Genomic DNA, 18,208 nt, shown 5'->3' on the forward strand with positions numbered 1-18,208 from the left:
TATGTCTCAATTAGATCCCCTCTCAGTCTTCTAAACTTAAGGGTATACAAGCCCAGTCGCTCCAGTCTTTCAACATAAGATAGTCCCGCCATTCCAGGAATTGACCTTGTGAACCTACGCTGCACTCCCACAGTAGCCAGAATGTCTTTCCTCAAATTTGGAGCCCAGAACTGCACACAATATTCCACGTGCAGACTCACCAGGGCCCTGTACAGCTGCAGAAGAACCTCTTTGCCTCTATACTCAATCCCTCTAGTTACGAAGGCCAGCATGCTATTAGCTTTCTTCACTACCTGCTGTACCTGCATGCTTGCCTTCATTGACTAGTGTACAAGAACACCCAGATCTCTTTGTACTGCCCCTTTACCTAACTCGACTCCACTTAGGTAGTAATCTGCCTTCCTGTTCTTGCCACCAAAGTGGATAACCATACATTTATCCACATTAAACTGCATCTGCCATGCATCTGTCTACTCACCTAACTTGTCCAGGTCACCCTGTAATCTCCTAACATCCTCCTCACATTTTACCCTGCCATCCAGCTTTGTATCATCAGCAAATTTGCGAATGTTGCTATTAATGCCATCTTCTATATCATTAATATATCTTGTAAAAAGCTGCGGTCCCAGCACTGATCCCTGCGGTTCTCCACTGGTCACTGCCTGCTATTCCAAAAGGGAGCCGTTTATCACTACTCTTTGTTTCCTGTCAACCAACCAATTTTCAATTCATGTCAGTACTTTGCCCCCAAGACCATGCGCTCTAATTTTGTTCACTAACCTCCTATGTGGGACTTTATCAAAGGCTTTCTGAAAATCCAGGTACACTACATCCACTGGATCTCCCTCGTCCATCTTCAGAGTTACATCCTCAAAAAATTCCACAAGGTTAGTCAAGCACGATTTCTCCTTCATAAATCCATGCTGACTCTGAACTATCCTGTTACTGCTATCCAGATGTGTCGTAATTTCATCCTTTATAATTGGCTCCAGCATCTTTCCCACCACTGAGGTCAGACTAACTGGTCTATAATTTCCTGCTTTCTCTCTCGCTCCTTTCTTAAAGTGGTACAACATTAGCCACCCTCCAATCTGCAGGAACTGATCCTGAATCTATCGATCTCTGGAAAATAATCACCAACGCATCCACAATTTCTAGAGCCACCTCCTTCAGTACCCTGGGATGTAGACCATCAGGCCCTGGAGACTTTTCAGTCTTCAGACCTAACATTCTCTCCAATACCAATTCCCCAGTGAACACAGATCTGAAGCACCAATTCAACTCTTCTGCCATTTCTTTGTTCCCCGTAATATATTCCCCTCTTTCTGTCTTCAAGGGCCCAATTTTAGTCTTAACCATTTTTTTGCCTTTCACAATCTAAAAAAGCTTTTACTATCCTCCTTTATATTTTTGGCCAGTTTACCTTCGTACCTCATTTTTTCTCTTCGTATTTCCTTCTAAGTAATCCCCTGTTGTTCTTTAAAAGCTTCCCAGTCCTCCGTTTTCCCACTCATCTTTGCTATGTTATACTTTTTCTCTTTTGACTTTATATGTTTCTTAACTTCCCTTGTCAGCCACGACCACCCCTGCCTCCTCATAGGATCTTTCTTCCTTTTTGGAATGAACTGATCCTGCATCTTCTGCATTATACCCAGAAATATCTGCCATTGTTCCTCCACTGTCATCCCTGCTAAGGTATTGCACCATTGAACTTTGGCCAGCTCCTCACTCTCGGCTCCATAGTTCCCTTTATTCAACTGAAATATTGTCACTACCGATTGTACCCTTTCCCTTTCAAACTGCAGATTGAAGCTTATTGTATTATGGTCACTACCTCCTAATGGCTCCTTCATTTTGAGGTCCCTGATCAATTCTGGTTAGTTGCACAATACCAAATCCAGAATTGCCTTCTCCCTGGTAGGCTCCAGCACCAGCTGTTCTAAGAATTCATCTCTGAGGCACTCCACAAAGTCTCTTTCTTGAGGTCCAATACCATCCTGATTCTCCCAGTCTACCTGCATGTTGAAATCCCCCATAATAACTGTAGTAACATCTTTGCAACAGGCCAATTTCAGCCCCTTATTCAACTTACATCCGACATCCAGACTTCTGTCCGGGGGCCTGTAGATAACTCCCAAGAGGGTCTTTTTACCCTTAGAATTTCTCAGCTCTATCCATACTGACTCTGTATCCCCTGATTCTAGGTCCCTCCGCTCAAGGGACTGAATATTATCCCTTACCAACAGGGCCACCCCACCCCCTCTGCCCGTCAGTCAGTCCTTACGATAGCACGTGTAGCCTTGAATATTGATTTCCCAGGCCCTGTCCACTTGAAACCACGTCTCAGTTATCCCTACAATATCGTAGCTGCCAATTTCCAAAAGAGCCTCAAGCTCATCTCTTATTTCTAATGCTTCATGCATTCATATATAGTATTTTTAATTTGTTACTGCCCTCACCCTTCCTATCAACCCCTATTTCACTCAACCTTACTGCATGATCCCTTTTTGAATTTTCTGCTTCATTGATACCGTTGTCTTTCTTGACCTCCCTTGTTCTAACTTTCCCTTCAATTTCCTTCTTAAACTTCCAGTTTGTTCCCCCCCCTGATATTTAGTTTAAACGCAGCTGTGTTGCAGTAGCAAACCTGCCTGCCAGAATACTGGTCCCTAACCTATTAATGTGCAAACCGTCTCTTTTGTATAATTTATGTGTACCACAAAACATACCCCAGTATAGATAAAGTGAATGGCAAATGTGTTTGTTGTTCCTAGGGTGAAGGCGTTCCTAGGGGCCTTATTTTTAAGATGAGATGGGAAAGATTTAAAAAAGACATGAGCAATTTTGCACTGTGTGGTTTATGTGGGGAATGATCTTACAGAGGATGTGCTCGATGCAGCTATAGTTACAAAGTTTGAACAATATTTGGTTAAGTACATGAATAAAAAATATATGGAGTGATATCGTCCATGTGCAGGCAAGTGGGACTAGTTAAGTTTGGGATTCTGGTCGACATGGACTGAAGGACTTGTTTCTATGCTATATAACTTGCAAAGGCACAAATCTTCTCATTGCAAAGGATGGTTCCTGGTTTCTACCCATACCCTTTGATCCCATTAACCCTAACATTTATATTTAACTCTTTCTTTTTTTTCTTAACCTTTAGTGTTTTGGCCTCAACTTATTTCTGTGCCACAGACTTTCACTGGTTCGCTGCTATCTTGAGGGAAGAAATTTCTCCTCTTCTCAATTCAGTGCATGAACATAACTGTTTATGCCAAGTCTTCTTGCATCTAACTTATTTATGCATATATCTTTGTTTGCGAGCAAAATTGTGTAATGATGTCTCTGTAGGTCATAAAGCTAACAGCTTTATTGTACAGTTCACTTCGTTTACTCTAAATTTGTGCCTTTTCTGGTGAATTTAGCTATTAAGTGTTTGTTGGCCACCAGTGTAGTACAGATAATTTTTAATCTATATTTTGTGAAATAGTATCCCAAGTAAAATTATTCCATTTTCTAATATTTCAAAATTGGAGCAGAAGACAATATAGGATAATGTTTTGCTTGTTTCCTCTTAAACTTATAATTGTGAAACCTCAAAAATCTATTTCCTGGATCTTCCAATTTGTAGTTATTTACTTTAATAAATTTGTTGCTATTTTCTATTCTAAGCATTTTGTTATTATGTCAGTTCAATTTATGATGATCTATGGTTAACAATAGTGATCCAGATGTTCTGATTAGTTTTAAAATTTACCCACTTAGCTTTTGATGATTTCTTTGTCGGAGATTGCTGGGCATGGCCTCCTATTATGAACCTGTATGAAAAAAAACTGTTAGCATGAAGAATGTCTTTGTGGAAACCACACCTTTTTTGCAACAGTAGGCCTTTTAAAAAAATTATTGGTGGGATGTGGGCGTCGCTGGCTGGTCAGCATTTATTGCCCACTCCTATTTGTCCTTGAGAAGCTGGAGGTGAGCTGCTTTCTTGAACCGCTTCAGTCAACCTGCTGTGGGTCGATCTACAATACTATGAGGGAGGGAATTTCAGAATCTTGGCCCAAGCACAGTGAAGGAACCATGATATATTTTCAAGTCAGATTGGTGAGTGGCTCGGAGGGGAAATTGAAGGTGGTGGTGTTCCCATACATCTGCTGTCCTTGTCCTTCCAGATGGGTTGAGAGGATGCTTTCTGAGGATCTTTGGTAAATTTCTGTGATACCTCTTCTAAATAGTACATAGTGTTGCTACTAGAGGGAGTGGCTGTAGTATTAATCAAGCAGATTGGATGGTGTCAAGCTTCTTGAGTGTTGTTGGGGCTGCACTCATCCACTAAAGTGGGGAGTTTTCCATGACAGTCCTGATTTGTGCCTCGTAGATGATGGAAAGGCTTTGGGGAGTCAGGAGCTGACTATTGTGGCCATCACCAAGGAGAAGGTGCCAGAAAAATTGAATGGCCTGAAGGTGGATAAATAACCTGCACTAATGGGCTACACCCCAGTGTTCTAAGGGAGCTAGCTGAAGAGATAGCCAAGGTGTTAGTGGTGATCTTTCAGGAATTGCTAGAATCAAACTTTCCTCATATGTTAAACTTGTTATTCCTGGGACCATTCTCATGAACCTCCTCTGAACCTGCCCCAAGGCTAGTACATCCTTCCTGAGATATAGGGCCCACATCTGCACACATCTGTGGCCTGACCAGAGCCTTATGGAGTCTCTGAAATGCATCCCTGCTTTCCTAATCAAGTCTTCTCAAAATAAATGTCATCATTGAGTGAGTAGTGAGGAAGGCAAATTCAATCTGCAAGTTTACCTTGAGAGAATCCTGGACTGGAACTCTTCAGTTCAGTATATGAACATAGCATCTAACTTAATGATGCATATATATTTGCACTTCAGAATTCTGAATTTTCTCCCCATTTAGAAAATAGTCCATGCCTGTATTCTTCCTCCCAAAGTGCATGATCTTTCACTCTCCCCATTATACTTCATCTGCCCATTCTCCTAACCTGTCTGAATTCTTCTGCAGCCTCTCCACCTCCTCACTGCTACCAGTCCCTCCACTTATCTTTGGATTGTCAACAAACTTAGTCAGAATGCTCTCAGTTCCTCCATCTAGATTGTTAATGCATAAAGTGAAAAGTTGTAGCCTCAACACTGAGCCTTGCAGGACACCAATTGACACCGGCTGCCACCCTTTTACCCCAGTCTCTGCTTTCTGCCAGTGGAGTTTAGAAGGGTGAGGGGGAATCTAATTCAAACATACAGAATACTGAATGGCCTGGAGAGAGTACATGTGAGGAAGATGTTTCCATTGGTAGGAGAGACTAGGTCCCAAGGGCACAGCCTTAGAGTAAAAGGCAATGGTCTTTACTTTTAGAATGGAGATAAGAAGAAACTACTTCAGCCAGAGAGTGGTGAATCTATGGAATTAATTGCCACAGAAAGCTGTGGATGCCAGGTCAATGTCTTATGGTCTTGCGGTCTTACTTGTCGCATTGTTACCAGCCCCTGACCTGCTCTAGTAGCCACTGTTTGTGTTGAGTCCAGTTCTAATCCATGATAAACTCCCAGGATCTTGATAGTGGAGGATTCAGTGATGGTGACATCATTGAATATTGAAGGGCGATGGTGAGATGATCTCTCATTTATGATGGTCATAGCCTGACATTTGTGTGGTGCAAATGTTATTTGCCACTTATCAGCACAAACCCTGGATATTTTCATTGTAGGTGTGTCATATTATGTGATTTTAAATGTCCAGAAGTACAACCAATCACTTTGGCAGATTCTGTGAAAGGTTAAGTTGATTGGTGTGATATTATGGCTTTAAGAGGGTATTTCATCCTGTTCTTTTTCTGAAGAAAGGTTAAGCCAAAAGTGCTCAACAGTCTCCTTCAAAGGCCATAATGTAAACAGTTTGAGAGGCCTTGGGTTTTTTCCTAAATTTGGAACAATACAAATAGCCTGAATGGATGGGGTCAAGCTCTCTCTCTCGCTCTCGCTCTCTCTCTCTCTCTTTTTCTGTCTGTCTCACTCTTTCTCTCTTTGTTTATTTCTGGACTGGATATTGCATGTGAGACAATCTATTTTACTGAATTTGCCTTTGTCCAGGGTGTGCTTATTGGATGTTAGTATATTGGAACAGTTACTGTTTATTCATTAAATAATCTATTATTCTGTTAAGTTTCCCAATAGTGTTGTTATTCCAATTTCTTCTTTCTTTTATTATTTTTCTCACTGGAGTGTATGAATAAATTGTATTTTGCTTCAAGCCTGGTAATTTAACCAATTGAGTTGCCTCTGGAATGCAATACCTGCCACTTCCCTTTTAACTAACAAATAACAAAATATTGGGGTCGAGGCGAGATTCTTCATATATTTTAAGGGGGTTTGGTCTGAAGCATAATTTGGGCTAAATGTGTGCAGCCAGATGAGTGAGGTGGGTAAGGTGCCAAATGGGTAGAGTGCCTGAAGTGCAGGATTGTGGGTGTTGGCTTGAAGGGTGAATTTACTCATTCTTATTAGGTAAGTGAGTCAAAGGTTATCTCATTGGATGGGAATGTGAAATTCAAAATGCACCAACATCAAGCATGATCTTATTGAATGTAGGACAGGCTTGAATGGCCCACATAGTCTACTTCTCCTTATTTTTATATATTCATATGAATATTCTTAGTAGTTCACTAGTTCTTCTTGTTCAAAGCATTTTTGTTGGATAGGACAAAATATGGAGGAAATGGTCTTTACTGTCCAGAGTCAGTTACATCATACGCTATATATATTTTCCCCCAGAAATGCAGGAGTGATGTTATCATATTAGAATTTAACCATGTTAAAAGTAGGCATACACTGTGCATTATTTGATGTTGGTCTGAAAACATTAACTTGTCTCCAATTAACTCAAGAACCTAACTTTTTGGAAAAGACTCAATAAACACTGTATTTCTAGGTATGGTCATGTTACTGTTAAATTTTAATAGATTGAAGTTGTATGATGGAGAGTGCAAGTTGTATGTTTTAAGGTTTGTTAAGTCAAAAGCAAATTCCAGTGTTGTCACTTTGTACTAAGAATCAATTTAAAAATAACAATCTGCCTCTGGTGAAAGCAAATATGAAATATTCCAATAAAACAAAAAAGGCTTACTCTGAAGCTACATGTATTTTCAGTGCAGAGACAGCTCTTCACATGCAACCTGTCCTTGTTAGTGTTTATTGTCAACGTGCATAAATAATCTTAAATTTGCTCCATGTATTTTCAAAATGCTTCAACTTACTTTCAGTCATCCAATTCATCCACCGACCTAACTTAATTTTGATATGTAGTTTCTGACTTAAGCATGAAACACAGAGGCCAGTTGCAAAGTCTCAACAATCTGCATATGTTGTCTCCTTAGTTGTAAATAATTTACTTTTAATTTTACATTTAAGACCACCGGTGCTGGAACCCTCAAAATTGCAAATAATCTCTTACCTTGCTCATTCTTTCATAATATTCAGAGTATGTATTGCATCCATTCATAACTTTTAAGTGATGTGTTTTCAAGCTTTATTAATATCTGTATTTTTAAATATCTGGCAAAGGTCTTATTTCGCAATTTATTTTGGAAGTGAATTAAATGAGGTTATTTTTCTCAAATAAATTTTTAGGAAAATAACTGCTACTTTTAAAGGTTTAGTTTCTGTCATAGAAATTTTATATTAACAGTTGTGACTGGCTCCTGCATAGTTAGTTTCTGCAGCTTCTGAAGAGCGCACTTGCTTAATTATTGTCAGTTTAAATGATAATGGCTGACATTTTAACTTAAAATACAATACCCCATGCAAAAAGTTAAAACTAGTTAATTGTCTTAAATTTTGTCTTTACACATTTACTACAGGCAATGTTGTTTTGTCACCTTCTAGTTCTGCATAGCTTTAATTCCTTTTCATTTTGCTACATCTGGTGTTTGTGCTTTGTAAGCAATATATCAGTGGTACAGACTGCTCACATTTCTATTCTAGTAATTAGAACTGGCCTTTTTATTTTGTGATATTGCAGCTTCTCATCTGTCCACCTGTTACACGGTTCTTTTATGGTCGTAGAGAGCCCTTCCTTAAGTTACTGATTCAGGGAGATTCATCAGGGAGACTCTCAATATGGTGTATTCCTGAAACAGTAGACTTGAATCAGAAAGGTACCGTTCAAGGTAAGATGCTTGTACTGTTTTTAATTCTCATACTTGTGATTTAGTTCTACAGGCTTACTGTTTCTTGTTCACTTATGCGACTATCCTTAAAATCATTTTATTTAAAATAAAATGGAAAAATCATTTCAAGTTTAACTATTTAATGCTACCAAATTAATAGAACAATATAGTTCTGTGAAATATTTCCAATATTAAATGCTGCAAAAAGTAGTGGATTGTTTAATGTCTCCTGCTGGATTGTGGGATTTTTAATAATTGCAGTGTCCAGAAAAATATTTTTTATTTGAATCTAATAGTTTGTCTTTTAGGTAACAGTGTGGTTCACTTATATATATTTTATGCTTCTTTTGTTCGTAATCACGTGCTGGTAAATACTATGCTTATGTGGTTAAAACTAATTTTATTTTCTGTACTTTACTAGTATCATGGCCATGTCTGTATTGACCAAAATAAGCAACTCTTTATTCAGGAGTGGATATTACAAGAAGCACATGTCTTGACCTGTCGTATCACAAAAACGGAGTGTGGTGTCAGGTTGTGACATAGTGTAAGCTAAAAGGCCTGTAGCATTTTACAAATAGGGAGACATGGCAGTGTACCTAGTTACTCATGGTGATCTAATCCAAAACACTGATGTGTTTCAACATATGTAGTTGAAACATCTGTAGTTTTAGGCATCCTGTTAAAGCAAAAGAGCCTCAAGGGTCCAGGCTATATTATGTCTCCTCTGTCAAGTACTTCAAACATGATAAAAAGAAAAATAATGCAGATAATGGAAATCTGAAATAAAAACAAAATTCTGGAAATAATGAAAATATAGCAGCATCTATGGAGAGAGAAACATATGGATTTTCATGACTGCTTTGTTTTTGTCTATTCAAGATATGTAGATTATTTTATATGAATTTGTTGTAATGAAAACGTAGCTATTTAAAACTTTAAAACAAACATCTCCTATCTGGAAATCAAATTTACTGTGCCTGATATATTATATCTTGAAATTCAAATTGTCTTCACAGAGTTGAAAGTCACCACTTCTGCATGCTTACAAGATACATTTGATCGTCTTGTTCCAAGGCCTGCCGGAATTATAGACCAGCTGAGCACACTTCCTGGCAGTGAAGAGCCTTTGAAGGTGACAGCTAGTGTTTATATTCCCTCTCATGGGCGTCTGGTATGTGGACGTGAAGATGGCAGTATTGTTATTGTGCCAGCCACTCAGACTGCTATCGTACAGCTACTGCAAGGAGAACACATGCTAAGACGAGGTAACAAAATATCCTATGTATTGTAGCTTGAATTTTATGTTAAAATGCCATCTTTTATCATGTAGTTAAATGAGACATTGTTAGATTTGCTTCTATTGTATACTTTATCAGAGGTGCCTGAATTCTTCAGTACTAATCATTTAGAAACTGTTGAATGTAAACAACAATAAATTTAGAAAAAAAATGTTTTAGGAGAAGTATTCTATGTGCCTAATTATGGACTGATTTGTTGAATCTGATTGCCTTTCTACACTTCTAAAATACGGACACTCTTTAAAAGTGTAAGTTACAGTGATAGTGTGCATTTAAATAAATATTTCAATTTGAGAGCTGTGTTATCCTTTGGTAATCGACTTCAGCCATTATTGAGTTGGCTTTGGTATAGTTAATATTAGGGGGCCATTATCTCTCAATTTGTACTATATTGATCATTGGATAGAAACTACACAATCCTTTGCTCGATGTATGTCACATTAGAATTTTTTAACCATTTATTCACAGGAATTAATATAGGAATAATTTCCATTTTTGTAAAATCACTACATTGTTGCAAATTCACAAAAAAAAGGATGAAAGATTGTTCATGTACTCAACAGAACTGCATTTCTCCCGAGATTATGCAGGAAATTGTTATTTGAAGGAAAGTGAAATAAAATTTCTCTCTTTTGTGTTAGAAAATGCGATTACTATCGTATAAATGGGAGGGGAAAGGATAGGGTCAAGCTGCAGATGGGTGGGGGAGTACGTTGTTCATGAACAGGCTTTTTGTAAGATGGATTAGCTCTTCAGACTATGTGAAGCACTCAGTAGTTCTGGAATTACATTTAGAAAGCACCTTGCTCAAGTCAAGGCAGATGATCCATTTATGCGAGAAGCATGATGTGATTACTGCATATCATGGTAAGTAATGTTGTTTGATATGTGCATCTCCTAGCACTACTGTTCTGTGTATTCATTCAGTGTGAAAGAGAGCAGTTTTACAATTTGCTTTTAGGTACTTGGTCTGATATTCTTACCAAAGCTGTAACATTCTTTTCTTCTGCAGACATGGCAGGTTTAAATTCTCCTTAATTTTGAATTTTCTCTCTTGGCGTTCCCTGAGAGGTCTATTGAAATATGTGGAACTACTATGTCCCCATGCTTTTCTGTCATCAATTTCAATCAAGTTTGTTGGCATAGGTTTTAAGTTGTCAATTACTGCACATCAACAGTCTTGCATTTCCCTTTTGTGTTTCTACCCAGAATGCATATTCATTACCGAGTAAAGTTAGAGCCATCCATTAATTTTTAAATTGGTTAATTGTATTAACAAAGACTTGACTAATATATGGGGATGCTTTGCCCCTAAACTCCACACCCAACCTTTTTCTTCTCCACAGCTCTGCGTAGGTCATTGTGTGACCCATGTCATCAAATCACAATATCATTTATCCTCATTTTCTCTACACCATTTTTTTTTGCTTGTCTCCTTTAAAGGTGTCTGCTGCCCAGTTTAAGTCTCAAACTGAATTTCTCACTGAGATGTGGTCTCTCAGCCTTTTATAATCTGTTCCTCTTAGCAATTTCGATCTTCACCTTAGCTATCCTTGCAGTCACCTCTCTGAAATCACTTCTTACTGGTCTATACTCAACCTCTTTCTTGACATGATTTCTCTGACCCATAATTATGGCTACCATCTTGATCTACATATCTACCTATCTCCCATTACCTCGACCCACTTTGTCTCATGTCACAAAGAAGACCACTTCTGATAACTTTGTTCCAACACTTGCAGTAAAAAATGAGGTCTGCAGATGCTGGAGATCACAGCTGCAAATGTGTTGCTGGTCAAAGCACAGCAGGTTAGGCAGCATCTCAGGAATAGAGAATTCGACGTTTCCTGATGAAGGGCTTATGCTCGAAACGTCGAATTCTCTATTCCTGAGATGCTGCCTAACCTGCTGTGCTTTGACCAGCAACACATTTGCAGCTCCAACACTTGCAACCAACTCCTTTCCACTTTTGCCTTCTTTTGTATTTAGGAATAGAAAAAAATTGTTCACTCGCTTACAATCTCTTAGTTTCCTTACTTGGATCTTCTGATAGCTGTGATTATTTTTCAGCTGTTGATCTGATCAGTTACTATCTCAACTACTCCATTAATGCCAAAGGCACTGAGCAAAGAGCAAAGAACATATAGAGAACACCCACAAGTCCTGCCTCATCAATCATCTTTGCCACTTCCTCAAAAAAACCTCAATCAAGCTTGTGAGACGTGACTTCCCCTGCACAAAGCCATGTTGCCAATTGCTGATAAGTCCGTATTTTTGGAAGTATGAGTAAATCCTATCCATAAGAACCTTCTACAATAATTTCCCTACTACTGACTGAAGGCTCACTTGTCTGAAATTTCCTGGTTTATCCCTGTCTCTTTTCTTAACCAAAGGAACGACATTGGCTATTCTTCAGTCCTTTGGGATTTCTCCTGTGCCTAAAGAGAACATAAAGATTTTGTATGAAATCCCAGGAATTTTCCTCCCTTATCTCCCTTAGCAGTCTGGGATAGATCCCATCCAGTCCCAGGGACTTGTCTATCTTCATGCTTTTCAAAATACCCAACATCTTTTTTTTATATATACATCAATACGCCTGAAGTTGTTCCATCCTCAAACTTCCCAATACCAGGGACACAGAGATAAACACAGTATTATTCATTATAAATCTGTAATCACCACTTCTGACTTTGCATAAATTTGTAAATGATTTTGAACATTTCTGTTCTTTGCCTTTCATCAGGCTGGCCTCCTCATCGAACTCTTCGTGGACACCGAAGCAAAGTGACATGCCTGTTGTATCCACACCAAGTCTCCGCTCGCTATGATCAGCGTTACTTGGTGTCAGGTGGAGTAGATTTCTCTGTAATCATCTGGGATATCAATTCGGGTGAAATGAAACATATCTTCTGCATCCATGGTGGAGAAATCACCCAACTGGTCGTACCACCTGAAAATTGCAGTGTAAGTTCATTCTGGTAATATTGAAATCCAGGTTTTAGTGTTTTTACTCTTAATACTTTGACAAGTGATTGTACTTATGATACGATATGTTGTGCCAAGATCCCTATTTTCATGTAATACCAGTTTTTTGTAGTTCAACATGTTACTTTTTTAACTCTAACTTTAGCCTAGAGGAAATACTCTTTGAAAGAATCTTTTTTTAGGACAGTCCATAGGGGTATTCTTATGAAACTTTAAACTTTACTTTTTGTATTTCAGTTTCATATTCAAGTAAGTTTCTTTTGACGAGATAAAATGTGTAGACGGTGATTATTTAGATTATCTCAATTCACTTTTTCAAAATGATGAATTTTCAACTCTCAAGCTATTAGAATTTAATGTGATATTTAGATTTTCTTGAACAAACATATCCAAAATCTCATTCCCTATCAAAGTGGACAGTGTAACTGGATTAGAGAGTCAGCTGATGTGCTCTTGGAAAGAGAAAGGAATAAATGTTGAGCAGGTGGCTTAGTATAGCTAAGAAATATCAAAAGAAATAAAGATGATGATTGTGAATGGAAAATGTTTTGATTTTCAAGTGAGTTGAAAAGCACAGAATAGATTCAGAAGGAAACAGTTGTGTTTGCATTGAGAAAATGGTGTAAACATTCCTGGAAAGCTGCTAGTCAGTAACATTAAAATGCAAAAATTTAAGATGAACCTGAGAAAATGGTGAAAAGATAATGAGAAGCAGCAAGCATTTGTTAGAGGTTAAGAGAGGAAGGGCCACCTGGAGTGCATAACAGTTCAGACAGATTTTTTTTTGTTTCTAATCTGGAAATGTCAATGTAAAACGAAAACAGAAATTGTTGGAGAAACTCAGCATGTGTGGCAGCATCTGTGGACAGAAAGCAGACTCAATATTTCAGGATGAGAGGGAATCTAATTGAAACTTACAGAATACTTAATGGCCTGGACAGAGAGAACATTGAGAGGATGGTTCCATTGTTAGACAAGACAAGGACCTGAGGGCACAACCTTAGAGTAAAGGGAAGACCCCTTAGAACAGTGATAAGGACAAACTTCTTCAGCCAGAGACTGGTCAATTTGTGGAATTCATTGCTACAGAAGACAGTGGAGGCCAGGTCATTGAGTATATTTAAGACAGAGATAGGTTCTTGTCAAGGGGATCAAGGGTTATGAGGACAAAGTAGGAGAATGGAGTTGAGAAACTTATCAACCATGATTGAAGACTCGATGGGCTGAATAGCCTAAATTCTGCTCCTATGTCTAATGGTCTTATTATCAAAATAGTAAGTTCAAGTTAGGGAATGATCCAGTGATCTGTTCAGATTGCAGTTATGAATACAGCTTCAAATGGCATGATACAAATAAAACAACTCTGAAGACCTTGCGGAAAGTTGACTTATTTTTAATTTTTGAGGATTGCAGTTTTAGGAGAAGCTGGAAAATGATAGGTTGATCTGTAACTTTATTGAAAATCGAACAAGGAATACAATTAGTGAAGATTAACTTTGAGGCTCATATCGAAACTTTTTCCAGAAAGAATGATTACAAGACAAAGAATTTAGATCACGAACTTCTGAAATAATACTTGTCATCTAGTGGGCGGCACGGTGGCACAGTGGTTAGCACTGCTGCCTCACAGTGCCTGTAGACCCGGGTTCAATTCCCGACTCAGGCGACTGACTGTGTGGAGTTTGCACGTTCTCCCCGTGTCTGCGTGGGTTTCCTCCGGTTGCTCCGGTTTCCTCCCACAGTCACAAAGATGTGCAGGTCAGGTGAATTGGCCAAGCTAAATTGCCCGTAGTGTTAGGTAAGGGGTAAATGTAGGGGTATGGGTGGGTTGCGCTTCGGCGGGTCGGTGTGGACTTGTTGGGCCGAAGGGCCTGTTTCCACACTGTAAGTCTAATCTAATCCCAGCTGATGTAAAATGAAATCCGCTTTGATTGATCATACAGTCAGTTCTTCTGAAACAGGATGTTTGAGTTCTTGTGCAACCCTGTGTTATAGAAACAGCACTTCAAGTGTTGACGCTGTAATCGAGTTACAGTCAATTCACATTTGAAAAGTTTGCACTTTAGAAACAGTGTCCCTAATTCGTCATTCACGTTGCAGCGAATTCGTGTTGATGAAACATGCATTATAATAGAATGACCTATGTTTTAAAATTATGTAGTTAATCAAGGTGGTGGTTAGTTACTGAAGCATTTTCACACAAGACTGCAGAAGATAAATTAATAATATTAAAAAAAGAAAACCAAGGCATTACAGTTGAAAAGATCTTTGTGCAATCATCAAACCAAGCTACCAACCTGTTTCCCAATATCACATCTTAGAGACAACTACGTCCAGAGAAATTAGACTCATTTCTCAAGTTTAGATTGGTCTATTGATTGTGTTGTTTGAGACATAATCCTGATGGCACAACAGATTGAATAGATTGTTGTTATTAAATTTAAGTAAGGAACTCTTAAGTTTAATTCAGTCCAATGGTGCATATAGAGTAGCCAAGAAGCTTGGGCAAATGATTTATCAAGTTAGATCCCAGATCATCAGCAAAGGCTGTGTCATGTAGAGTATCTCTATCAGATAGAGCATAGTTGTCACCTGTGTTCCATTGTAGTAGTACAGTGAAAAACTTGTACAATGTCTCCCTTCTTATGACGGCATCATCATGATATAGCAATATACTGCCAAGAATGCAACAAGAAAGTAATGTCTCTCCCATTGCCACCTTCCTCAAGAACAAGAGTATCAGCGGGGATGAAATGGAAGGAGAGGTGAGTAAGGTCCACATAGAAACCTCTTCTGTCCAGGTAAACAGTAGAGACACTAGCAAACTGAGACTCCTTATTTGCTGACCCAATTTCAGAATGATGAGGGGATTTAATGAGTCCGATCACCACATTTAAGGAACTAAGCAGAGTCAAGCTCAGCAAGTCCTACATGATGTAGATATGGGAGAGGCCCATCTCAAAAGAGAACATTCTTATGGACTAGGCTCAGAAAAGCTGGACCAAGCTCAGGAGGTGATTAGCAATATGCTGGAACACGAACTGACAAGAGCCTAATGCCATTAGCTGGAGCTCCCCAGTTTTTCTCAGGCCTAAATCAGGTGGCTCTACAAGATTCTGCATTGACGACTGAAAAGTTAATACAGTGACTGGAGGCAACCCATTTGCAATACCATTTGGACCTGCAAGTGTTTCAGCCATGGTTCATGGATTAATGAGCCTGATAGTGAGAAACGTAGAAATAACGAAAAAGGCATAGCTGATTTGGCTCATTGAAACTTCTGTCATTTAATGCAATCATGGCTGATCATCCGACTCAGTATCTTGTTGGCCATATTCTCCACATACCCTTTGATCCCTTTAGCTGTGAAAATAATATCTATTTATCTTTTAGAAAATGTTCAATGTTTTGATCTCAACTTCTTTCTGTGGCAGAGAATTTCATAGGCTCAAATTTCTCCTCATCTCAACCCTAAATCACCTGCATATCTGTACATCCTGATTCTGGAGGCTTCTAGTCATTAGGAGCATCCTTCCTGCATTTACCCTGTCTAGTGCTTTTGGAATTTCATAGATTTCTATAAGATCTCACACTCATTCTTTTGAACTTCGGTGAATATAATCCTAATTGATTCAACCTCTCGTCATATGTCAGTCCCACCATCCAGGAATCACTCTGGTAAACCTTTACTGCATTCCTTCCATAACAATAACATCCTTCCTCACATAAGGAAACCAGAACTGCACAGAAGACTCCAAATGTGGTCTCACCAAGCCTCTCGACAACTGCAGCAAAACATCCCTGATCCAGTTCTTGAATCATATTGCTATGAAGGTCAGCACATGCTGCACCTGCATGCTTATTTTTAGCAACTCGTGGACAAGGATACCCAGGTCTGCTTTTTCAATCAGTTGTCATTCAGACACTAATCTGTCATCTTGCTTTGGGTAATCTCATATTTGTTCATGTTTTACTTCATCTACCATGAATTTGCTGACTCACTCAACTTGTCCAAATCATAATAGCCTCTCTGCATCCCCTCCTGACAGTTCATCCTCCCACCCAGCATTGCATTGTCTGCACCCTGGGAAATATCCCATTTAGTTACCTCATCTAAATCGTTAATATATTTGGTGAATATCTGGTGTCCAAGCGCTGATTCCTGTGGTGCCCAGCTACTCACCACCTATTACTTGAGAAAAGATCCATTTATTCATGCTTTTCAGTAGAGCCATAATTGCAAATGACATTGAAGTAGGTGGGAAAGTACGTTGCAACAAAAAGATAAGAAATGTGTAAATGATTATGGGCAGGTTAGATGAATGGCCAAAAAATTTGACACAGGAAGTTTAATGTAGAGAAGTCAGAGGTAGTCCATTTTGGTCAGAGAAACAGAAAGGCAACTTATTGTCTAAATGAAGAGATACTTAAGAATGCTTCCATGCACAGGTATGGAGTTTTCAGGTACATGAGAAAATAAGGAAGACAAATGGAAGTTTGGTGTTTATTGCTGAATGAATAGACTATAAAAGTAGGGAAGTGTTGCTGCATCTGTGCAAGGCATTAGTGAGATCGCATCTGAAATATTGCATACAATTTTAGTCCCCTTACTTGAGGATGGATATTTTTTGATTTGATTTGAATTACTGTCAGAGGTACAAAATAGAGCGAAAAGCATTGTTTAGCATACACTACAGACAGATCGTACCATGCAGAGTGCATCAGTTAGCAGGTCAGAGTGCAGAATATGGTATTGAAGCAGTTCAGAGGAGAATCACTCGATTGATTCCAGAGATGAGTGGTTTGTCTTATGAAGAGACATTGAACTGTTAAGGCCTATACTTGCTAGAATTTAAAAGGATGAGAACACATTTACTTGAAATATACAAGATGCTAAAGGGGATTGACACACTATATGTAAGGAGAATGTTTCCCACGTGGGGCAGTCTAGAACAGGAGGCCAGAGATTGAGGATAAGAGTTAACAGATTTAAAGCAGAGATGAGGATGAAATACTTCTCTCAAAGGGTCATCTATTTGAGGAATTTGCTATCCTAAAGCCTGGTAGATGCCAGAGGAGGAGATCACCAATTTTTAATTGGGAATTAGTTCAAGGTTTATGAAGAATGGACAGGAAAGTGGAGTTAATGCTGAGATGAGATCAGCCTAATTGCATTAAATGGTGGATCAGGCTCAATTGCCTATTCCTGCTCCGAGTTCTCAAGTTTTTATGTTATTTCCTGTGTGCTAACCAGTTCGTTATCCACTTCAGTACACTTTCCCCAACCTCATGTGCTTCAATTATACATGCTAAGGTTTCTTTGATAGTATAATTTACTTCAAAAACCTCCCAGTGTACAGTGACACCTGGGACATGCACTTGAAGCAACTGGAAGTCCCCTGTCAGAAAACAGTGTCATCTGACCTGGAACTTAATCTCTCAATGACCGGGTTTGCTAAGGCCAAAGTGACCTATATGAAAGATGCAGTGGGTTAAGAGTGACTAAAGCAGTGGTACAGCTCGTCATTCCATAACCAAATTGCAAATCATCAGGCTTTGGGAACGTGTCCATTCTACCGAGGTTTGTGGCACATGTCAGCACAGTAACTGCATGAGGATCAGGATGGTAAATGCAATGAGGGGAACTTGCAAGTCATGATGTTCTCATGCATTGACTACCCTTGTCCTTTGAGATGATAATGGTTGTATTTTTAAAAGGTGCTATCTAAC

At 38.9% G+C, this 18,208-nt stretch overlaps 1 protein-coding gene across 3 annotated transcripts in view; it reads left to right on the top strand.

The window, feature by feature from the left end:
- LOC132833420 (WD repeat-containing protein 7) overlaps window positions 1-18,208 on the top strand; it is a 673,682-nt gene that overhangs the window by 84,542 nt on the left and 570,932 nt on the right. For all 3 annotated transcript variants that reach the window (XM_060851797.1, XM_060851713.1, XM_060851878.1), the window contains 3 exons: window positions 8,045-8,192; window positions 9,212-9,460; window positions 12,237-12,457. In XM_060851797.1, the coding sequence (XP_060707780.1) occupies window positions 8,045-8,192; window positions 9,212-9,460; window positions 12,237-12,457 (618 nt within the window). The remainder of the gene's footprint in view (window positions 1-8,044; window positions 8,193-9,211; window positions 9,461-12,236; window positions 12,458-18,208) is intronic.

This window comes from Hemiscyllium ocellatum, chromosome 1, assembly GCF_020745735.1.
Source record: "Hemiscyllium ocellatum isolate sHemOce1 chromosome 1, sHemOce1.pat.X.cur, whole genome shotgun sequence".
NCBI classification, from domain to species: domain Eukaryota; kingdom Metazoa; phylum Chordata; class Chondrichthyes; order Orectolobiformes; family Hemiscylliidae; genus Hemiscyllium; species Hemiscyllium ocellatum.